Raw genomic sequence first — 24,944 nt, 5'->3', positions numbered from 1 at the left:
ATTTGCGCGCCTCCGCCTTTGTAGTCTTGTTATGGGACATTCATCCTCCTTTGTTGCCATTTTTAATATAAAGTAGTGCAAAGTTCATACTTATATCTGTCAGTATACTCGCCATGAAAGCGCTAAAACATACCGGTGTAGTGAGTTTACTTTATTCAACCAAGGAACTTTAGTTGTTAGAGAGTTCCGGTCAGACGGTTTTTCACTTGTTGTTTCCGGATGAGGAGATGCTGCTCCGTTATTGATTGAAGTAAAGTCTGAATGTCATAAAAACAGTTAGCTCCATCTTTTGACACTTCTTTCACTCCTGTCCTTGCACGCTACACCGCTACAACAAAGACGACGGAGAGAAGACGCTGTCGAAGGTGAGCCACGTAAATAAGACCGCCCACAAAACGGCGGATCCTGAAGAGACTGTCAGAAAGCGGCTTGAAGATGATCTGTAAAACATCATCTATGCAACATTTTGACCAAGAACCACCATTACATATTATGTAGACCACAAGGAAGTCTTTTACATTTAGAAAAAAATAAAAATAATAATATGACTCCTTTGATGCGCCCTATAATCCTGTGCGCCTTATAAATAGAAAAAAAAAGATCGAAAATAGACCATTCATCGGCAGTGCGATATATAATCCAGTGCGCCCTATGGTCCGGAAAATACGGTACTGAAAATTGGTAGCATTGAGTACCGGTATCGATTCCCAGATACCCATCCCTAATAACAGCGCCATGTGGTGTGTTTGTCAGAACTGTAATAAGACTAGCAACACATTAGGGGTTCATGTTATGACAACCGTTCAGGAGTAGATTACACCGCTGGGGTGTCCTCATTCGCCTCATGTTCTACTTCTGTCAAAGAGTGGTATTGCTCGGTTGGTAGAGCGGCCGTACCAGCAACTTGAGGGTTCCAGGTTCGATCCCCGCTTCCGCCATGCTAGTCACTGCTGTTGTGTCCTTGGCAAGACACTTTACCCACCTGCTCCCAGTGCCACCCACACTGGTTTAAATGTAACTTAGATATTAGGTTTCACTATGTAAAGCGCTTTGAGTCACTTGAGAAAAAGCGCTATATAAATGTAATTTACTTCACTTCACTGTGCACTGCTTGTCACTGCTGAGTCAGCATTGGATTACCGTGAAAGAGTGCTTTTAGTGCTGTTACCAACGCACTGTCTCTCACACACACACACACAACAATTTTTAGAAAGGGTGGTCCCATCAAGTGATTTTGTCCGGCCCTACACATGAGACATAGAGACAGAAATAAATGTGATGAAAATATTAATCATGCAACAAAAAAGGCTTTGAGTTGTTGTGTCTTGACGCTTCATTGCTTTGGCTTATAAAACATTTGACCTCAGCCGTTGTGCAACACTTTGCATAACTGTCCCTGCAATTGTGTTTGCACACCCCTGAGTGTGTGTGTGTCTGTGTGTGTGTGTATGTGTGTGTGTGCGTGTTAATTTGATGGTGTCATTAAAAAAAAACTAAAAAAAGTCCAGATTAAGTTATTTACGATGTGTTCTCTGAAGGGACAATCATGTTCATGGCAATAAATCAATTGAGGGTCAATAAATATACGGTAGATTATGAAATTATACCCGAGAATTTATTTACCCAAACCGCAAAGAGGATGGGTCGCTGATAGGAAGCAGGCGATAATCGGTAAGAGGGAGTTATATACAGGTAAAAGCCAGTAAATTAGAATATTTTGAAAAACTTGATTTATTTCAGTAATTGCATTCAAAAGGTGTAACTTGTACATTATATTTATTCATTGCACACAGACTGATGCATTCAAATGTGTATTTCATTTAATTTTGATGATTTGAAGTGGCAACAAATGAAAATCCAAAATTCCGTGTGTCACAAAATTAGAATATTACTTAAGGCTAATACAAAAAAGGGATTTTTAGAAATGTTGGCCAACTGAAAAGTATGAAAATGAAAAATATGAGCATGTACAATACTCAATACTTGGTTGGAGCTCCTTTTGCCTCAATTACTGCGTTAATGCGGCGTGGCATGGAGTCGATGAGTTCTTCAACTCTTCTGCGTTTTTGGGTCTGGCATTCTGCATCTTCCTTTTCACAATACCCCACAGATTTTCTATGGGGCTAAGGTCAGGGGAGTTGGCGGGCCAATTTAGAACAGAAATACCATGGTCCGTAAACCAGGCACGGGTAGATTTTGCGCTGTGTGCAGGCGCCAAGTCCTGTTAGAACTTGAAATCTCCATCTCCATAGAGCAGGTCAGCAGCAGGAAGCATGAAGTGCTCTAAAACTTGCTGGTAGATGACCCAAAAACGCAGAAGAGTTGAAGGCCACTATCAGAGCAACCTGGGCTCTCATAACACCTGAGCAGTGCCAGAAACTCATCGACTCCATGCCACGCCGCATTAACGCAGTAATTGAGGCAAAAGGAGCTCCAACCAAGTATTGAGTATTGTACATGCTCATATTTTTCATTTTCATACTTTTCAGTTGGCCAACATTTCTAAAAATCCCTTTTTTGTATTAGCCTTAAGTAATATTCTAATTTTGTGACACACGGAATTTTGGATTTTCATTTGTTGCCACTTCAAATCATCAAAATTAAATGAAATAAACATTTGAATGCATCAGTCTGTGTGCAATGAATAAATATAATGTACAAGTTACACCTTTTGAATGCAATTACTGAAATAAATCAAGTTTTTCAAAATATTCTAATTTACTGGCTTTTACCTGTAGTGACATCACATGGACAAAGATAAGACATTCTGGAGGAAAGTTCTGTGGTCAGATGAAACAAAAATTGAGCTGTTTGGCCACAATACCCAGCAATATGTTTGGAGGAGAAAAGATGTGACCTTTAATGCCAAGTACACCATTCCTACCGTAAAGCATGGTGGTGGTAGTATTATGCTCTGGGCCTGTTTTGCTGCCAATGGAACTGGTGCTTTACAGAGAGTAAATGGGACAATGAAAAAAGGAGGATTACCTCCAAATTCTTCCGGACAACCTAAAATCATCAGCCCGGAGGTTGGGTATTGGGCGAAGTTGGGTGTTCCAACGGGACAATGACCCCAAACACACGTCAAAAGTGGTAAAGGAATGGCTAAATCAGGCTAGAATGAAGGTTTTAGAATGGCCTTCCCAAAGTCCTGACTTAAACGTGTGGACAATGCTGAAGAAACAAGTTCATGTCAGAAAACCAGCAAATTTAGCTGAACTGCACCAATTTTGTCAAGAGGAGTGGTGAGAAATTCAAGCAGAAGCTTGTGGATGGCTACCAAAAGCGCCTTATTGCAGTGAAACTTGCCAAGGGACATGTAAGCAAATATTAACATTGCTGTATGTATACTTTTGACCCAGCACATTTGCTCACATTTTCAGTAGACCCATAATAAATTCATAAAAGAACCAAACTTCATGAATGTTTTTTATGACCAACAAGTATGTGCTCCAATCACTCTATCACAAAAAAATAAGAGTTGTAGAAATTATTGGAAACTCAAGACAGCCATGACATTATGTCCTTTACAAGTGTATGTAAACTTTTGATCACGACTATGTATGTATATATGTGTATATACAGTACAGGCCAAAAGTTTGGACACACCTTCTCATTTCAATGCGTTTTCTTTATTTTCATGACATTGTAGATTGTCACTGAAGGCATCAAAACTATGACACCTGTGAAGTGAAAACCCTTTCAGGTGACTACCTCTTAAAGCTCATCGAGAGAATGCCAAGAGTGTGCAAAGCAGTAATCAGAGCAAAGGGTGGCTATTTTGAAGAAACTCGAATACACAACATGTTTTCAGTTATTTCATCTTTTTTTGTTAAGTACATAACTCCACATGTGTTCATTCATAGTTTTGATGCCTTCAGTGACAATCTACAATGTAAATACCGTATTTTTCGGAGTATAAGTCGCACCAAAGTATAAATCGCACCTGCCAAAAATGCATAATAAAGAAGGAAAAAAACATATATAAATCGCACTGGAGGCCGGCCAAACTGAAAAAAACTGCGACTTATAGTCCGAAAAATACGGTAGTCATGAAAATAAAGAAAACGCATTGAATGAGAAGGCGTGTCCAAACTTTTGGCCTGTACTGTATGTATGTATGTATGTATATATGTATATACTGTATGTAGGCCTGGGCTGATAACAAATGTTGCTTAACGATATATTGACCAACAAGTCAATATAGCTCATAGCGGTTGTCCAGGAACCCAAAAGTTATACAACAAGACTGTGAGAGTTTGGACACTAGAGATGCGCGGTTTGCGGACACAACCGCGGAGTCCGCGGATTATCCGCGGGTCGGGCGGTTGAAATAAAAAAAAATTAGATTTTAAATAGATTCAGGCGGTTGGCAGTTAAACCAATTCGGAAATATTATAGGGACGGCGTGGCGCAGTGGGAGAGTGGCCGTGCGCAACCCAAGGGTCCCTGGTTCAATCCCCACCTAGTACCAACCTCGTCATGTCCGTTGTGTCCTGAACAAGACACTTCACCCTTGCTCCTGATGGGTGCTGGTTAGCGCCTTGCATGGCAGCTCCCTCCATCAGTGTGTGAATGTGTGTGTGAATGGGTAAATGTGGAAGTAGTGTCAAAGCGCTTTGAGTACCTTGAAGGTAGAAAAGCGCTATACAAGTACAACCCATTTATCATTATTTATTTATATATACATAGTTAAATGTTGTTACCCACATACGAAAAACGAGCAGGCACCTGCAGCATGCCACAACAGAAGAAAAAAAAAAAAGAGATGGCAACGCCGGCAGCAAACGTGGTACACGACAAACTAAAAAAGGGAATACTAAAGACCAGGGGAAAAAAAGGCCAGAAAAGTTCAGCGTGGACTCGTTTTTATGAGGTTGTAAATCAGGATGATAGTAATGTTGGCTACGTGATTTGCAAGAGCTGCGACGCTGTTTATGTCTACGACAGTCACAAAACCGGGACATCTAACATGGTGCATCACATTTGTGCAAAACCCCGAACCTCCACAAACACACTGAGCATGAGCAGTTTTGTCCGCCGTGATCCCAGAAGAGTGCCACAGGATGTTAAAACAAGGCTTACAGATGCATGTGTGAACGCAGCTGCCTGCAGCAGTTTGAGTGGCGCGAGCGCGCTTGGAGGTGCGCTCAGCGCGGCTCCCAGATGATTGCGCACTGGTGTGCGTCTGGGCCGTGACAGCGTGGCACGCATTGAATGTCTCTGCTGCATTGGATCAGTCTCCTTTCTTTAACAGGCAAAAGCTTTATAACCTCACTAATGCCTTGCATCGTCTATATTAGATATATAACAACGGGCGGGTGGCGGATGGCGGGCGGGTGCGGTTTTGATTAAATGTTAGTTCGGGTGGATGGCGGATGGTTGACGACTTTTGTGATGCGGTTGCGGATGAAATAATTGCCTATCCGCGCATCTCTATTGGACACATTTAAAGACACACAAAGTGACCTTTAAGACATGCTGACACAGCTATGACCGGTAGGGGTGTGGGAAAAAGTCGATTCGAATTAAAATCGCCATTCTCACGTTGTACAATTCAGTATCGATTTTCATTTTTCAAAAATCTATTTTTTATTTTATTTTATTATTTTTATTTTTATTAATCAATCCAACAAAACAATACACAGCAATACCATAACAATGCAATCCAATTCCAAAACCAAACCCGACCCAGCAACACTCAGAACTGCAATAAACAGAGCAATTGAGAGGAGACACAAACACGACACAGAACAATCCAAAAGTAGTGAAACAAAAATGAATATTATCAACAACAGTATCAATATTAGTAACAATTTCAACATAGCAGTGATTAAAAATCCCTCATTGATATTATCATTAGACATTTATAAAAAAATAAAAAATACAAATGAATAGTGTCACAGTGGCTTACACTTGCATCGCATCTCATAAGCTTGACAACACACTGTGTCCAATATTTTCACAAAGATAATATAAGTCATATTTTTGGTTCATTTAATAGTTAAAACAAATGTACATTATTGCAATCAGTTGATAAAACATTGTCCTTTACAATTATAAAAGCTTTTTACAAAAATCTACTACTCTGCTTGCATGTCAGCAGACTGGGGTAGATCCTGCTGAAATCCTATGTATTGAATGAATAGAGAATTGTTTTGAATCGGGAAAATATCGTTTTTGAATCGAGAATCGCGTTGAATCGAAAAAAATCGATTTATAATCGAATCGTGACCCTAAGAATCGATATTGAATCGAATCGTGGGACACCCAAAGATTTGCAGCCCTAAGGTAGGACAATTGTGGAAATAAACATGTCGAAGCTCTTTTAAAAAATGGCCGTGATGTCATCAAAAGGTCAGCCCCCAATGGCTTCGAGCGGCATGCGAAATAAATGAATGAATTAGTGACGTGTTCGTACGCCACAAGGGTAAAATTGAAAAGGTTGCAAAAAGAGGCAGTCGTGTATCGAGGTTTCACTGTAATCTCAGCGTTTAATTGAATAGAAGCTTTAATTTATGGATTGAAGCGATTGTTATAATTCACATTGTTAGTATGAAGTATTACACAAAAATGCTTTCCATTAACACAAAAAATCCTCTTTTGTGTCTTCATTGCAGCAAGATATGCTTTACTTGTCAGGTGAAGGATTCACATGTGTGATCCATGTGTGAAGAGAAGGATGTTATTTGCATGTCCCCCCCCCCCCCCCCTTCCTCCCGTTGCCTATTGATTTCGCTCCATCTCTTGCGTCTGTCCTGTTGTTGTCGTGGCAACTGTCACCAGGATGCCACCCCCAATCAAAATTGTTCCCCCGCTGGCTGGACCATCCCTTCTTGTTTTCCTTGAGACCATTTTTCACCGCAACGCTGTTGGGTTTTTCCCATTCATTCTTTTTTTATTCAGTTCTTCAGTGTGCATATTTCAGTTTGTTCCTTTTCTTGCTTCTTTGTATAGTTAAGCGGCTTACCCATCACAACAAATGTATTTAATTTCCTTTCTTGTGCACAGTTTTTGTGGATGAAGGCTTTTCTTTATCTCAGAATTAAATTAATATGAAAGCAAATTAATAATTGTGTGTATATGTACCGTACAGTCGTGCCCATAAGTTTACATACCCTGGGAGAATTTATGATTTCTTGGCCATTCTTCAGAGATTATGAATGATAACACAAAAACCGTTCTTTCACTCATGCTAAATGGTTGTGTGAAGCTATTTATTGGCAAACAACTGTTTACTCTTTTTAAATCAAAATGACAAAAGAAAGTACCCAAATGACCCTGATCAAAAGTTTACATACCCTAATGACTTTGATCTGATAACATGCACAAAAGTTGACACAAACAGGTTTGAATGGCTAATCAAGGTTCCAATCCTCACCTGTGACATGTTTGTTTGTAATTAATGTGTGTGTATAAAAGGTCAGTGAGTTTCTGGGCTTCTGACAGACCATTGCATCTTTCATCCAGTGCTGCACAGATGTTTCTGGATTCTGAGTAATGGGGAAGGCAAAATAATTGTCAAAGGATCTGCGAGAAAAGGTCATTAAACTGCATAAAACAGGAAAGGGGTATAAAAAGATATTTCCAAGGAATTGAGAATGCCAAACAGCAGTGCTCAAACACTGATTAAGAAGTGGAAAATGAAGGATTCAGGTAGACCAGCAAAGATTTCAGCCACAACTGCAAGGAAAATTGTTCGAGATGCAAAGAAAAATCCACAAATAACTTCAGCTGAAATACAGGACTCTCTGAAAAATTGTGGTGTGGCTGTTTCAAGATGCACAATAAGGAGGCACTTGAAGACAAATGGGCTGCATGGTCGAGTCGCCAGAAGAAAGCCATCACTCCAAATTACTTTGTTCCAGACGTTTTGAGGCTTGTCTCTGTGCTGTTTGGCGTAATGTAAGTGGGATACTTTGTGACATTTGCGCAGAAATGGCTTTCTTCTGGCGACTCGACCATGCAGCCCATTTTTCTTCAAGTGCCCCCTTATTGTGCATCTTGAAACAGCCACACCACAATTTTTTCAGAGTGTACTGTATTTCCTGTAACAGGTGCAGAATGTGGCTTGGCATTGTCTTGCTGAAATAAGCAGGGGCGTCCATGAAAAATATGTTGCTCCAAAATCTGTATGTACCTTTCAGCATTATTATTATTATTATTATTACAACCCAAGTACAACCCATTATTGGTGCCTTCACAGATGTGCAAATTACCCATGTCTTGGGCACTAATACACCCCCATACCATCACAGATGCTGGCTTTTGAACTTTGCGCCTATAAAAGAGGAAAAGAACCATCCCTCTTTGGTCCAGAGGACATGACGTCCACAGTTTCCAAAAACAATTTGAAATGTGGACTCGTCAGACCACAGAACACTTTTACACTTTGCATCGGTCCATCTTAGATGAGCTCGGGCCCAGCGAAGCCGGCGGCGTTTCTGGGTGTTGTTGATAAATGGCTTTGGTTTTGCGTAGTTGAGTTTTAACTTGCACTTACAGATGTAGTTACTGACAGTGGTTTTCTGAAGTGTTTCTGAGCCCATGTGGTGATATCCTATTCACACTGATGTCGGTTTTTGATGCCGTACCGCCTGAGGGATCGAAGGTCCGTAATATCATCGCTTACATGCAGTGATTTCTCCAGATTCTCTGAAACTTTTGATATTACGGACGGTAGATGGTGAAATCCCTAAATTCCTTGCAATCGCTCGTTGAGAAATGTTGTTCTTAAACTGTTCGACAATTTGCTCACGCATCTGTTCACAAAGTGGTGACCCTCGCCCCATCCTTGTTTGTGAATGACTGAGCATTTCATGTTAGCCGCTCTTATACCCAATCGTGGCACCCACCTGTTCCCAATTAGCCTGTTCACCTGTGGGATGTTCCAAATAAATGTTTGATGAGCATTCCTCAACTTTCTCAGTCTTTTTTGCCACTTGTGCCAGCTTTTTTGAAACATGTTGCAGGCATCACATTCCGAATGAGCTAATATTTGCAAAAAATAACAAAGTTTTCCAGTTCGAACATTAAGTATCTTGTCTTTGCGGTCTATTCAATTTAATATAGGTTGAAAAGGATTTGCTAATCATTGTATTCTGTTTTTATTTACCATTTACACAACGTGCCAACTTCACTGCTTTTGGGGTTTGTATTTAACGTAGCTTTTATTCTATATTGCACCTTTTTAAAGAGAGTGTGTGTTTGCTTCATGTTATTGGCTCTTAGCACAGATGACTCGGCTTAGTCACATCTTTCATGACATGCAAACACACACACATTGCTGGACATACATACACACACGGAGGAGCAGTCTGTTAATTAGCCTGTTGCTCCCCTCTGTATGTGGGCGTAAACAGCATCTCTCTCGTTCTTGCCTTCAGAGTGTGGAAAAACAACATGTTTTCTCTCATTATGTCACACACACCTGTTGCTTTCATCAGTCGGGAGAACTGGCTTGAACTTTATGTCCAGAGTTAAACAAAGTCTGTCAAAAAGATTCAAGCTTGCGTATCGGTGCATTCATATTGTTCCTTTTAGAGGCAACATTGATGGCAATGCATGTGTGCATTGCGTGTGTGTGTGTGTGTGTGTGTGTGTGTGTGTGTGTGTGTGTGTGTGTGTGTGTGTGTGTGTGTGTGTGTGTGTGTGTGTGTGTGTGTGTGTGTGTGTGTGTGTGTGTGCCTTGATGATGCTGAGGTTGCACAGAGAGATGAGTGGGATGTGATACCGTCCCACCAGCTGCTCCACATACTGACACAACAAACTGCCGGGTTGCAAAGTGCGTGTGCAGGAATGTGTCAAATGTAGGTTCATAGGTTAGTATGAGCACAGTATGACCTTACTCATACTGTTCAGTCACATTCATCGCTTTCGCGCCAGTCCACTTTGTCTTGGATCACGGGTGTCAAACTGGAGGCCCGCCACGTCATTTAAAGTGGCACGCGAAAGCCTTGAAATATTACAAACCCCGTTTCCATATGAGTTGGGAAATTGTGTTAGATGTAAATATAAACGGAATACAATGATTTGCAAATAATTTTCAATCCATATTCCATTGAATGCACTACAAAGACAAGATATTTGATGTTCAAATTCATAAATTTTATTTTTTTTGGGCAAATAATAATTAACTTAGAATTTTATGGCTGCAACACGTGCCAAAGTAGTTGGGAAAGGGCATGTTCACCACTGTGTTACATGGCCTTTCCTTTTAACAACACTCAGTAAATGTTTGGGAACTGAGGAGACACATTCTTTAAGCTTCTCAGGTGGAATTTTTTCCCATTCTTGCTTGATGTACAGCTTAAGTTGTTCAACAGTCCGGGGGTCTCCGTTGTGGTATTTTAGGCTTCATAATGCGCCACACATTTTAAATGGGAGACAGGTCTGGACTACAGGCAGGCCAGTCTAGTACCCACACTCTTTTACTATGAAGCCATGTTGATTAAACACGTGGCTTGGCATTGTCTTGCTGAAATAAGCAGGGGCGTCCATGATAACGTTGCTTGGATGGCAACATATGTTGCTCCAAAACCTGTATGTACCTTTCAGCATTAATGGCGCCTTCACAGATGTGTAAGTTACCCATTGTCTTGGGCACTAATACACCCCCATACCATCACAGATGCTGGCTTTTCAACTTTGCGCCTATAACAATCCGGATGGTTCTTTTCCTCTCGACGTCCACAGTTTCCAAAAACAATTTGAAATGTGGACTCGTCAGACCACAGAACACTTTTCCACTTTGTATCAGTCCATCTTAGATGAGCTCAGGCCCAGCGAAGCAGACGGCCTTTCTGGGTGTTGTTGATAAACGGTTTTCGCCTTGCATAGGAGAGTTTTAACTTGCACTTACAGATGTAGCGACCAACTGTAGTTACTGACAGTGGTTTTCTGAAGTGTTCCTGAGCCCATGTGGTGATATCCTTTTCACACTGATGTCGCTTGTTGATGCAGTACAGCCTGAGGGATCGAAGGTCACGGGCTTAGCTGCTTACGTGCAGTGATTTCTCCAGATTCTCTGAACCCTTTGATGATATTACGGACCGTAGATGGTGAAATCCCTAAATTCCTTGCAATAGCTGGTTGAGAAAGTTTTTTCTTAAAATGTTCAACAATTTGCTCACGCATTTGTTGACAAAGTGGTGACCCTCGCACCATCCTTGTTTGTGAATGACTGAGCATTTCATGGAATCTACTTTTATACCCAATCATGGCACCCAGCTGTCCCTAATTTGCCTGTTCACCTGTGGGATGTTCCAAATAAGTGTTTGATGAGTATTCCTCAACTTTATCAGTATTTATTGCCACCTTTCCCAACTTCTTTGTCACGTGTTGCTGGCATCAAACTCTAAAGTTAATGATTACTTGCAAAAAAAAAAAAGTTGATCAGTTTGAACATCAAATATGTTGTCTTTGTAGCATATTCAACTGAATATGGGTTGAAAAGGATTTGCAAATCTTTGTATTCTGTTTATATTTACATCTAACACAATTTCCCAATTCATACGGAAATGGGGTTTGTATAAAAGTATTTGATCTTTTCTCACTGAATGTGTTTGTTCCTTTTATATTGACAGAAAAAAATACACGTATTGCATGCAATTGCGTGTTATTTAAACGTACTTATTATCTAGTAATGCAACAATTATTTTACTATCATATTTTTCAAAAACAATTTTAGTTCAAATAAAAATCTGAAATAATATCTTGAATTAGGATTTCAAAGGAAGTTATGCATTCACTGTTAAAATGAAAATGAAAAAAATGAAAATGACAGTAAAAACTGGCAGCTTAGTTGCCAGAATTTTACTTAAAAAAATATATATATAGTACCTTTTTCAATTTACTGTAATATGCTGTAAAATTCACTGTAAATTTTATGGAAAAATTGTAGCACGTGAGCTGGCAGTTTTTTTACTGCAAAATCACAAGATTACTTTTTTTTACAGTGTGTATAAAAAAATATATAATAAATGCATAGGCAATTGTATAATAATTGGGGGATCCCAATACATGAATTTTCGTGAGTTATTCACGGTTACAATGGGGCGGTAAAGCTCGGTTGGTAGAGTGGCCGTGCCAGCAACTTGAGGGTTCCAGGTTCGATTCCCGCTTTCGCCATCCTAGTCATTGCCGTTGTGTCCTTGGGCAAGACCCTTTACCCACCTGCACCCAGTGCCACCCACACTGGTTTAAATGTAACTTAGATATTGGCTTTCACTATGTAAAGCGCTTTGAGTCACTAGAGAAAAGCGCTATATAAATATAATTCACTTCACTTCACAAGCGGCCCTCTGAGGGCAGCCATAACTGCGATTCTGCTCTCAGGCTTATTGCTTCATTGATGCAATTCATCACGTTGTGTAAATACTTCATGTTGTCCTAATGAATAGACGGCTTGCATATGGCCATTTATGAATACTGTATTGTCCTGAACATAAGACGACGACTCTTTTAAGACCCATTCTTCATGTTTTTCTCTTTACTAGACACCTTCGGTGTTTAAATACGCTGAACCCTCCTGAACTATTTTACTATTGAATAGATACACACATAAATTAGTGTTTACAGTATATTGTGAACTGTACTGTATAATTATAAGGTTATAAATGATAGGGTTATAAATACAATATATTGTCTTACAGTACAAGTTTAATAGCTTCTGTGACCGATTTGTTTCTCAAATCAATGTTGGCCGTTACGGTTGGTGTTTTTCTGCACCCCGGCATGCAGAGACGGCAGGCAGGTGCATGAAAGATGCCCTTTGTTTATTAGGGAAACACAGGTAAACAAAAATGAAGAGGTGTAGTGGGAAGGTGTGCAAAACGGTGTGGGAAGCACAAAACGCACTGCAACATATTGAAGTACAAAGCCGTAAAAAGCATCCTGATTGGCAACCAGGGACAGTCGCGTCCTGATTGGCAACAGGTCAGGGAGCCAGCGCTCAGAGCATAGGAGTGGTGGAAAATAGAGGCTAGCAGGAAATGGAATGCAAAATCAAAGCGCTGGACTGAAAAACAAAACAAAAAAACCTGAAAAACAGTCAGGTGACGTCATGACAGTTTGCCAATGAAACAAATTTGAAATGCAGTCGTTCTGCTCTGGGCTCCCATATACAGAACCATTTTTAACATGCCTTTTAAAAAGAAAACAAAAAAAACTTTAAGATAATTATTGTATCAAAACAATACAAGAGAATGTTCGACAAACAACTCCAGTAGTTTTATGAAGTCATGTGATAATAATGTACAGCATTTATTTCACTCACAGACAAATCAAAATACGGACAGACAACTTAAAACATGCATACACGGCTCTGATTACACACACACACATTGAGATACCAACACACACACTAGTACACAGACACGTGAATTGGATTACAGACGCACATATTGAGATACGCGTTTGAAAATAATTTTACTACAATAATACTGTACTTCCATAGACCACTTTAAAACATTTTCTATTTTAAAGATACTAAAACCAATACAATTGCAATACAGTACATCTTCGCTTAGTGTCATCGTTTACACCACACACACTTGTGTAATATCTCATCTAACTGCCTTGAGATGTTTAATTTCTTCTTATTGATATTATCACCCCATGACAGTTGGGATAGTCTTCAGTTTACCTTCGATCTTAATGAGGATGTATATCAGGCCTGGGCAATTATTTTGCCCTCAGGCCAAATTTAGAGAAAAAAATGTGTCTGCGGGCCGGTATATCTGATTTTCATACAAAACCTCACAATAATGTCTGGTTGAATGCTAAAAACGTTAAAACAGACCGCCTTAAAAAACGGATTGGAATTTTAATTTTTTTTACTGAATGAGACACCCAGAATGTACATGAAAATAAAGAATGTGGGATTTACAATATTAACTATGAATGATAAAACACTGAATATTGACAACATATGAAAGTCACATCCCCTCTACAACGACATATTTTACAATCAAGCAAAACACACACAAAATGCAACAAACAGTGAAATGTGAACGCGAAGGGTAAAAAAAACCCCACCTAGAATCTGATACATCTTATATATCACTAAGCTTTAGAACTTTGTTATAAAAATCTCCTTCCGCGTCTGTCCCTGACACCTGCATTTCAGGCTGGCCGCTCTGGAAACACTCTGTGGAAACGCTCCCCACCCACACTGCTTGGTGCCTCGTCTGAGCTGCTGTGACATAGATGACCATAGAAACTAATTAGATGACCATTGTAACTAATTAGATGACTATAGTAACTAATTAGATTACCATAGTAACTAGCATATCATGCAAAAGCACAGATTCCAACCAGGCCGATATTATCGGACATCTCTAAGCCGATAAATGCTTTAAAATGTAATATAGTTTTTTTTATTATTGGTATCGGTTTTTTATTTATTTTATTTTATTTTTTAATTGAATCAACATAAAAAACACAAGATACACTTACAATTAGTACACCAACCCAAAAAACCTCCCCCATTTACACTCATTCACACAAATGGGTTGTTTCTTTCTGTTATTAATATTCTGGTTCCTACATTATATATCAATATATCAGTGTTTTTCAACCACTGTGCCGTGGCACACTAGTGTGCCGTGAGATACAGTCTAGTGTGCCGTGGGAGATTATCTAATTTCACCTATTTGGGTTAAAAATATTTTTTGCAAAACAGTAATTATAGTCTGCAAATAATGTGTTGTTTTTGAGTGTCGGTGCTGTCTATAGCTCGGCAGTGTAAACGTGTAATACTCTTCCATATCAGTAAGTAGCAGCCGGTAGCTAATTGCTTTGTAGATGTCGGAAACAGCGGGAGGCAGTGTGCAGGTAAAAAGATGTCTAATGCTTAAACCAAAAATAAACAAAAGCTGAGTGCCCCTAAGAAAAGGCATTGAAGCTTAGGGAAGGCGATGCAGAACAAAACTAAAACTGAACTGGCTACAAAGTAAACAAAAACAGAATGCTTGACGACAGCAAAGACTTACTGTGGAGCAAAGACGGCGTCCACAATGTACATCCGTACATGACATGAAAATCAACAATGTCACCACAAAGAAAGATAAAAACAACTGAAATATTCTTGATTGCTAAAACAAAGTAGATGCAGGAAATATCGCTCAAAGGAAGACATGAAACTGCTACAGGAAAATACCAAAAAAAAAGAAAAAGCCACCAAAATAGGAGCACAAGACAAGAACTAAAACACTACACACAGGAAAACAGCAAAAAAAACTCAAAATAAGTCACGGCGTGATGTGACAGTACACCTACTTTGAGACAAGAGCTATATTGATGCATGGTTGTTTAGGGTTTAAAGTCATATCCAACAATTGCGACAACGACTTTTTATTGTCAACTGAGTTTTGTTTTTTAATCATTTCTGCTGGTGGTGTGCCTCCGCATTTTTTCAATGAAAAAAATGCGCCTTGGCTCAAAAAAGGTTGAAAAACACTGCAATATATATCAATACAGTCTGCAAGGGATACAGTCGGTAAGCACACATGATTGTGCCTGCTGCTGGTCCACTAATAGTACTAACCTTTAACAGTTAATTTTACTCATTTTCATTCATTACTAGTTTCTATGTAACTGTTTTTATATTGTTTTACTTTCTTTTTTATTCAAGAAAATGTTTTTGATTTATTTATCTTATTTTATTTTATTAATTTTTAAAAAAAGGACCTTATCTTCATCATACCTGGTTGTCCAAATTAGGCATAATAATGTGTTAATTCCACGACTCTATAAATCGGTATCGGTTGATATCGGTATCGGTAATTAAGATTTGGACAATTTCGGAATATCGGATATCGGCAAAAAGCCATTATCGGACATCCCTAATTGAAATACTTTGTATAGTTCAAGACTTACGGTCATTCGTAAACATCACTGCACATCATAATGGCAGCTACAGTTTTCATTTTAAAGATCTAAAAAAAATTTGGGGGGAATGTCCGGCAGGCCAGATTGAAAAGTTTAACGGGCCTTAATTTGCCCAGGTCTGATGTATATGGATATAGAAAATGGATTGATGGGTTATTCTCTACTAGTTTTCAAATATTCTGCCTACTGAAACCTTTTTAGGAGCTTTAACGCACAATTAAAACAGTAAGACGTGCATTTCCATTTTAATGTTCTCATCAGGGACATGTTTTTGTCTTTAGACTGTATTGTAGGCCGATTAAAGAACATTTTGCGGGCCTCACTTGGCCCCTTTTAACAGGATATATTGCATTTTCTTACAAAACCACTTCCGATTCATGTGGCATTTGTCAAAACATTCCACAGTCCCTTGAAATAAACGTAGGGTATTGGTTTGTAGTTGCTATCGTGTGTGTGCCTGTGCAGCGGGTCTTCAAAATCTCTTGTCAGTCAAAGCAACAGAAACCAGGGAATGTGAGTGTTTGTGCTCTAAGGGGGCGGGGCTACATGACTAGAACTGTGCTAGTGTGGCAAAGGTGAACGTGTGTGCGCGCGTGTGTGTGTGTGTGTGTACACGCGTGTGTCTCTCGTTATGACTTCCGAGCCAGTCCCCCTTCACTTTGCCCTTAACTCCGCCTCCTCCTCCTCCCCCACCTCCAGGCTTGGTGGCTGCCCCTCCCCCCAGCTGCATAGCTGTTTGTGTGTGTGTGTGTGTGTGTGTGTGTGTGTGTGTGTGTGTTCTTGTATTTCTACGTCTCTTGAGACATCAACAAGGAAAAGTACCTTCCATATGTCTCATTTGCACCCCTGGAGGTGAAATCTATCCAAATGAGGGTTGTCCCAAAAAGGAGGGATTTTTCAAATTGGCTGTGTGTCGGTTTTAAAAGTGCTCCCCTTCTGGTCAACATATGAAATAACAAGAGTGTGTAAGAAATTGAAATGCGCCTCCTTTGGCCCCAATTTTTTTTTTTTTTAATATTTATATAGAGAGATACTGTAATAACGTCAAATAAATAATGAAGATTAAAAACTAATTTCAAAACAAATATTTAAAAAATAATAAATTAACTAAAATCAATCTTTTTCTCACAATGTGTCGACTTTTTTCTTATAAAATTGGGAACAATTTCTCATATTCTTTCTGTTTTTGTAATATTGCAATATTTTCTCATAAACTTATTACTTTTGTATGTAAAATTATTTATTTTTAATGCAAAATGGTGACATTTGTCATAAAAACTTCTGACTTGTATCACAATATTGCCAATTTTTTAGTTGTTCTTGTAAAATAATGACATATTTTGAGTAAAATGATGGCTTTTGTCATAATTTTGCCAGGTAAAATTACGATTATTATTATAATAATTTTTTTAATAAACCTACTCAGTGGCCTAGTGGTTAGAGCGTTCGCCCTGAGATGGGTAGGTTGTGAGTTCAAACCCCGGCCGAGTCATACCAAAGACTATAAAAATGGGACCCATTACCTCCCTGCTTGGCACTCAGCATCAAGGGTTGGAATTGGGGGTTAAATCACCCAAAATGATTCCCGGGCGTGGCCACCGCTGCAGCCCACTGCTCCCCTCACCTCCCAGGGGGTGAACAAGGGTGATGAGTCAAATGCAGAGAATAATTTCGCCACACCTAGTGTGTGTGTGACAATCATTGGTACTTTAACTTTAATATTGCCAACATTTCAAAGTTTTCTTATAAAATTGTGACTTTTGTCGAGTAAAATTACGACTCTTTTTATAAAATTGCCCAAATTTTAAGATTTCTTGTAAAATTGCCACTGTTGTTGAGTAAAATTCCAACGTTTATCATAATATTGCACAAATGTTCTTGTAAAATCTTGACTTGTGTTGAGAAAAAATCACGACTTTTATTATAATACTGCCAAAATTCTAAGTTTTTTTTGGTGAAATTGTGACCTTTTTCTTGTGAAATTCCAACTCATTTTTCACTACAAGCTTTTTTAATATTTGCATAGTATGTGTGTATTGTTAATAGGGCTGTGAATCTTTGGGTGTCCCACGATTCGATTCAATATCGATTCTTGGGGTCACGATTTGATTATATATCGATTTTTTTTCGATTCAACGCGATTCTCGATTCAAAAACGATATTTTCCCGATTCAAAAGGATTCTCTATTCATTCAATACATAGGATTTCAGCAGGATCTACCCCAGTCTGCTGACATGCAAGCAGAGTAGTAGATTTTTGTAAAAATCTTTTATAATTGTAAAGGACAATGTTTTATCAACTGATTGCAATAATGTAAATTTGTTTTAACTATTAAATGAACCAAAAATATGACTTATTTTATCTTTGCGAAAATATTGGACACAGTGTGTTGTCAAGCTTATGAGATGCGATGCAAGTGTAAGCCACTGTGACACTATTGTTCTTTTTTTTTTTTTTTAATAAATGTCTAATAATAATGTCAATGAGGGATTTTTAATCACTGCTATGTTGAAATTGTTACTAATATTGATTGATACTGTTGTTGATAATATTCATTTTTGTTTCACTACTTTTGGTTTGTTCTGTGTCGTGTTTGTGTCTCCTCTCAATTGCTCTGTTTATTGCTGTTCTGAGTGTTGCTGGGTCGGGTTTGGTATTGGAATTGGATTGCATTGTTACGGTATTGCTGTGTATTGTTTTGTTGGATTGATTAATTAAAAAAAAAAAAAAATTTTTTTTTTAAATAAATAGAATAAAAATAAAAAATCTATTTTTTAAAAATGAGAATCGATTCTGAATCGCACAACGTGAGAATCGCGATTCGAATTCGAATCTATTTTTTTCCCACACCCCTAATTGTTAATGTTGTAAATACCAATGTTTATGTATCTAGAAAGGGTGGTCCTAAAGAGGTAGGCATTTTTTGGAGGTCTCAAGAAGGTAACAAATACAAGTGTGTGTGTGTGTGTGTGTGTGTGTGTGTGTGTGTGTGTGTGTGTGTGTGTGTGTGTGTGTGTGTGTGTGACCATGAGAGCTAAGTACATACCAACACGGTGGCCTTAAAGAGGTCCTGGAGTTCATGGACCTGATAACACCATTTTCTTGTCCTGTTTTAATCAAGCTGACCATTTCTCCTTCATAATTACATGTGTTCAGTTGTTGCATATCTATCATATTTTCATACTTTCTGTGATCGTTATCATCCGCTTTTTTCAAAGGATTTTTTAAAATCTGTTTTTTGTGTTTTAAATGTGCCTTCGACTGATATTTTATGATTGTTGTTGGGGTTTTAATGGCTTTCAAGACGTGTGATGGTTTCATACAGTACATAGTTGATGATAATAATGAGCAGATATGTTTCCTGCACATGCACACTCCAGAAAGTAGCGTTTCATTTTATACACACAGAATAATCTGATCTGTTTTGCAAATGCAATGTGCAATTAAAAATTAGCATGCAGGCCATTTAAGTAATTCAAGTTCAGATGCAACATAAACCAGAAAAAGAAAACACGTGGTGATAATTCCAAATCCAATCTAAGGTTTAAAAAAAAAAAAAAGATGACTATGTGTTTGTATGTGCGGTTGAACCCCCCTACCCTTGTTACCTAAGGCAGCCTCTGGAGGGGGCGTGGCTTGCTGACATCACCATGTATCAGTATGCAAGGGAGGAGTGGGGAATGAGGGCGAGGAGGAGGAGGAGGAAGCTGTGAAAGCAGGCCGGCCGGGGAGGCTTCCTACACACGGCGGCGCGGGGCAGCTTTCATTGACCAGTGGTTTTGTAATTGTCCCGATGGCCTTCTGAGTGGCGGCGAGAGGCTGGTCTCACTTGTGAGGTCGTCCTCACTGAGGATGTCAGCATGGAGGAGCCCGCTCACCTTGTTTTGGATAGTGTCAGGCGTTAAAAGCACATGACCATGGGTGAGTCGCTGAAATTGGTTTGATTGAAGGTGGTTAGTAGTGTTTTTCTTATTTAACGTCCTTTTGGTGTCTCCTGTTATCATTGTTTGTATGCTGCTCAGATGGGGGAGGGTGGAGAGGAGAAGGTAGGGGGGTTACTTATAAGTATATATGTATATATGAACACATGAGTGAATGAATGTGGTGCAATGCCATAGTCCTAGTGCACTTACACAGCTTTCATAAGGCTTGTTATGGAAGAGATGCCCTGCTTTAGGGTTAACTTTAGCAACAGGTGACGTTGCAACTTCTTGTGTATATTCTCTTATCTGCTTGTTTGAGCTGATCCTTTTTTGAATAATAGTAGTAATAATTATTATTATTAACTAATTGTACATTTCCCTGAGGGGAAGGCTATTATTTTCTTTATTTAAATGATTACTGATCAGCGTGAATAGTCTAATCCAGTGCTTTTCAACCTTTTCTGAGCCAAGGCACATTTTTTTTCATGGAAAGAATTCTGAGGCACACCAACAGCAGAAAATATAAAAAAATTCAACTCGGTAGTCGATATTGACAATAAAAAGTTGTTCTCGCAATTGTTGGATATGAATTTAAACCATAACCAACCATGCATCACTATAGCTCTTGTCTCAAAGTAGGTGTACTGTCACCACCTGTCACATCAGGATGTGACTTATTTTGAGATTTTTGGTGTTTTCCCGTGTGTATTGTTTTACTTCTTGTTATGCTCTCCTATTTTGGTGGCTTTTCCTCTTTTGTTGGTATTTTCCTGTAGCAGTTTCATGTCTTCCTTGAACGCTATTCCACACGCTGTAAGTCTTTGCTGTCGTCCAGCATTCTGTTTTTGTTTACTTTGCAGCCAGTTCAGTTTTAGTTTTGTTTTGCATATCCATCCCTAAGCTTGAATGCCTTTTCTTAGGGCAGGGGTCGGCAACCTTTACCAGTCAAAGAGCCATTTTGACCAGTTTCACAAATTATAGAAAACAATGGGAGCCGCAAACATTTTTTGAATTTTTAAATGAAATAACACTGCATTGTGCTATGTATAAACCAGGGGTCTCAGACACGCTGCCCACACCTTTATGTGGAATTTGGAAGCTCGTGCGGCACGCGGGTTTTAAATGAATGGCGCTTGTCAGCGCCATGCGTGCTGTGATGGTACAGCATATAGCACCCACTACAGCCAGCGTGCCTGATCAGTTGTATGGGGCTTCCGTTTGCTCACGTAGTTGACAGCAAGGCATACTTGGTCAATAACCACACAGGTCACACTGACGGTGGCGGTATAAAAAAAAACAACTTTAACACTCTTACTAATAATGCGCCACACTGTGAACCCACACCAAACAAGAATGACAAACAAATTTCGGGAGAACATCTGCACCGTAACACAACATAAACACAACAGGACAAATACCCAGAATCCCATGCAGCCCTAACTCTTCCGGGATACATTATACACCCCCCCACCAAACCCCGCCCACCTCAACCGAGCACAGAGGGGGGGGTGTTGATGTGCGAGGGAGCAGGGTTGGGGTGGGGGGGGGTTTGGTGGTAGCAGGGGTGTATAATGTAGCCCGGAAGAGACAGGGCTGCATGGGATTCTGGGTGTTTGTTCTGTTGTGTTTATGTTGTGTTAAGGTGCAGATGTTCTCCCGAAATGTGTTTGTCATTCTTGTTTGGTTTTGGTTCAAAGTGTGGCGCATTATTAGTAAGAGTGTTAAAGTTGTTTTATATGGTCACCGTCAGTGTAACCTGTGTGGCTGTTGAACAAGTATGCCTTGCTCTCACGTACGTGTGCAAGCAGAAGATGTATATTGTATAACAAGGGTTGAGCTGGAACGCTGTTAATACAGATTGTAGAGGGCGCCAAATGTTGTAGCATCATGGCACGCCCTTATTATAGCCGTAAGGGTGAAAATCGGTGAATATTAATCCCGGGAGTTTTCTGCGAGAGGCACTGAAATCCGAAAGTCCCACGGGAAAATTGGGGGGTTCAGCAAGTAAGCTGCTGAGCCTTATCAGAGTGATCAAAGAGCCGCATGCGGCTCCGGAGCCGCGGGTTGCCGACCCCTGTCTTAGGGGCACTCACCTTTTGTTTATTTTTGGTTTAAGTGTTAGATGCCTTTTTACCTGCACGCTGCCTCCCGCATATTGTGATCATTACAAACCATGTTCCCGACATCTACAAAGCAATTAGCTACATGCTGCCACCTACTGATATGGAAGAGTATTACACGATTACTCTGCCAAGCTCTCGACAGCACAGACACTCAACAACAACACATTATTTGTGGATTATAATTACTGGTTTGCAAAAAATATTTTTAACCCAAATAGGTGAAACTACATAATCTCCCATGGCACACCAGACTGTATCTCGCGGCACACTAATGTGCCACGGCACAGTGGTTGAAAAACACTAGTCTAATCCACAGGTGTCAAACTCAAGGCCCTGGGGCCAGTTCTGGCCCGCTACATTGTTTTTTGTGGCCCGCAAAAGCCTGGAAGTAAAGTGCACTGTTAAAGGGGAACAATATGACAATTTCAGAATGGTTAAAACCATTAAAAATCAGTTCCCAGTGGCTTATTATATTTTTCGAAGTTTTTTTCAAAATTTTACCCATCACGCAATATCCCTAAAAAAAGCTTCAAAGTGCCTGATTTTAACCATCGTTAAAAACACCCGTCCATTTTCCTGTGACGTCACATAGTGAAGCCAACACAAACAAACATGGCGGAAAGAACAGCAAGCTATAGCGACATTAGCTCGGATTCAGACTCGGATTTTAGCGGCTTAAGCGATTCAACAGATTACGAATGTATTGAAACGGATGGTTGTAGTGTGGAGGCAGGTAGCGAAAACGAAATTGAAGAAGAAACTGAAGCTATTGAGCCATATCGGTTTGAACCGTATGCAAGCGAAACCGACGAAAACGACACGACAGCCAGCGACACGGGAGAAAGCGAGGACGAATTTGGCGATCGCCTTCTAACCAACGATTGGTATGTGTTTGTTTGGCATTAAAGGAAACTAACAACTATGAACTAGGTTTACAGCATATGAAATACATTTGGCAACAACATGCACTTTGAGAGTGCAGACAGCCCAATTTTCATCAATTAATATATTCTGTAGACATACCCTCATCCGCGCTCTTTTCCTGAAAGCTGATGTCTAGTTTTGGAGTTGATGTCAGCAGGCCAGGGAAGCTAGGGTCGATATTCTTCTCTTGATCATCTTCGGTGGCATAAGGGACGATGTGAGCCAAGACATCCAGGGGGGTTTAGCTCGCTCGTCTGCGGGAACAAACTGCCGCCATTGCTTGCCGTGCTACCGAGGTCCTTTGTCCCTGAATTGCTCACACACTCCGGCAGATTCAATGGGGGTCTGGCGGCAGATTTCTTTGACTTTATCGTTGGAAATGCATCTGCTTTGAGTGTCGCAGGATATCCACACATTCTTGCCATCTCTGTCGTAGCATAGCTTTCGTCGGTAAAGTGTGCGGAACAAACGTCCAATTTCTTGCCACTTTCGCATCTTTGGGCCACTGGTGCAACTTGAATCCCGTCCCTGTTCGTGTTGTTACACCCTCCGACAACACACCGACGAGGCATGATGTCTCCAAGGTACGGAAAACAGTCGAAAAAACGGAAAATAACAGAGCTGATTTGACTAGGTGTTTGAGAAAATGGCGGATTGCTTCCCGATGTGACGTCATCGCTCCGAGAGCGAATATTAGAAAGGCGTTTAATTCGCCAAAATTCACCCATTTAGAGTTCGGAAATCGGTTAAAAAATATATGGTCTTTTTTCTGCAACATCAAGGTATATATTGACGCTTACATAGGTCTGGTGATAATGTTCCCCTTTAAAGCACTTCATTTTTTCTTACTAAATGTATTAGTTCTTTCAATTTTGACAGAAACATTGCGTGCGATGCATGCAATTGCATGTCTTTTAAACGACTGCTTACATGTAGCCAAGGGGAGGTCCTCTATTCTGCCCGGAAAACCCAATAAAAAACGTCCAAAAAGCGCCAACAATACTCCATTTACATTTTGTGACTTGAATATTAACCAAGTATTTGTAATATTGTTATTATAAGCGCTGATGCAGACAAACTATTTATAGCAGCGTTGTGATCACTAGCTTGTGTGCCTATGTTTACATCATCAAGTGGTAAGCTGCTTTCTCGCGTCGGAGCTCATGAAAGTTTATTCTAGTTCATAAATAATTGAGTGTTACATAAGTCTAGAGCAGGGGTGTCATTCCGGTTTTCATTGAGGGCCACATTGCAGTTCTGGCTGCTCTCAGAGGGCCGCATGTTACAGTGAATATATATGAATTATAATATGCAATTATGTTATTACACAATTCCCTATGCATCTCCATTTTTTACATACAAATTGATGGATAACGTACTTGCTTTTGAAATCATAAGTGAGGGGGACAAGCATACAAAAATGTTAGGAAAATATGTTAGTAACACAGAGGCGTCACAACTTTTTCCAACAAGGGCAGCATAATAAAAAGTCAAAGTATGTTGATATATTTTGATTTAGTAAAAAATGCTTAGTGTCAGCTTTGTGTTATACGTGACAATGTGTAATATTAATTATTACGCAGGTAAATACTATCTGTAAAAATAAATAAAAGAGCAAAAAGACATAATGTCAAGAGAAAAAGCTGACATTTTGATACTAATAACTAATAATCTACTTTCACTTAAAACACAAAGCTGACCCTAAATTGTATCTTTAAATAAAGTATATTTAATACCTTTTTTTTGTGGGTTTTTTTTACAAATTAAAAAATCAAAAAGGCCCCTACATACTTTGACTATTCACTATGCAACCCTTAGTAGAAGTCGTTTGGACACACCTGAGTTGTATTCAATGTTTAGAGTTTTTCGCATTACATGACATATTTTTGCTTTTTTTTTTTATTTATTTATTTATTTTTTTACAATTTTACTATTATTGTTTTATCCAACAATATGCCTTTAGACACCCCGTGTTTACACAATATTTTTTTGCATGTTCAGATTGTTCTCAAGTTTAAAAGACATGCAATTGTATGCATCGCACGCAATTTTTCTGTCGATACTGAAAGAGCGAATACATTT

General features: G+C 39.4%; 1 protein-coding gene across 2 annotated transcripts in view; it reads left to right on the top strand.

Annotated features, from left to right (window-relative positions):
* LOC133615711 (helicase ARIP4-like) overlaps nucleotides 1–24,944 on the top strand; it is a 187,252-nt gene that overhangs the window by 60,196 nt on the left and 102,112 nt on the right. The window contains exon 1 of one of the 2 annotated variants that reach the window (XM_061974518.1): nucleotides 19,703–19,813. The exons of the other annotated variant lie outside the window; for it this stretch is intronic. Coding sequence (XP_061830502.1) covers nucleotides 19,804–19,813 — 10 coding nt within the window. The 5' untranslated portion in view covers nucleotides 19,703–19,803. Of the gene's footprint in view, nucleotides 1–19,702; nucleotides 19,814–24,944 lie in introns of those variants that run through there. 2 annotated transcript variants of the gene reach the window in all.

The sequence above is a fragment of the Nerophis lumbriciformis genome, linkage group LG01 (genome assembly GCF_033978685.3).
Source record: "Nerophis lumbriciformis linkage group LG01, RoL_Nlum_v2.1, whole genome shotgun sequence".
Classification (NCBI taxonomy): Eukaryota; Metazoa; Chordata; class Actinopteri; order Syngnathiformes; family Syngnathidae; genus Nerophis; species Nerophis lumbriciformis.
This window is presented reverse-complemented; position numbering and strand designations above follow the sequence as displayed.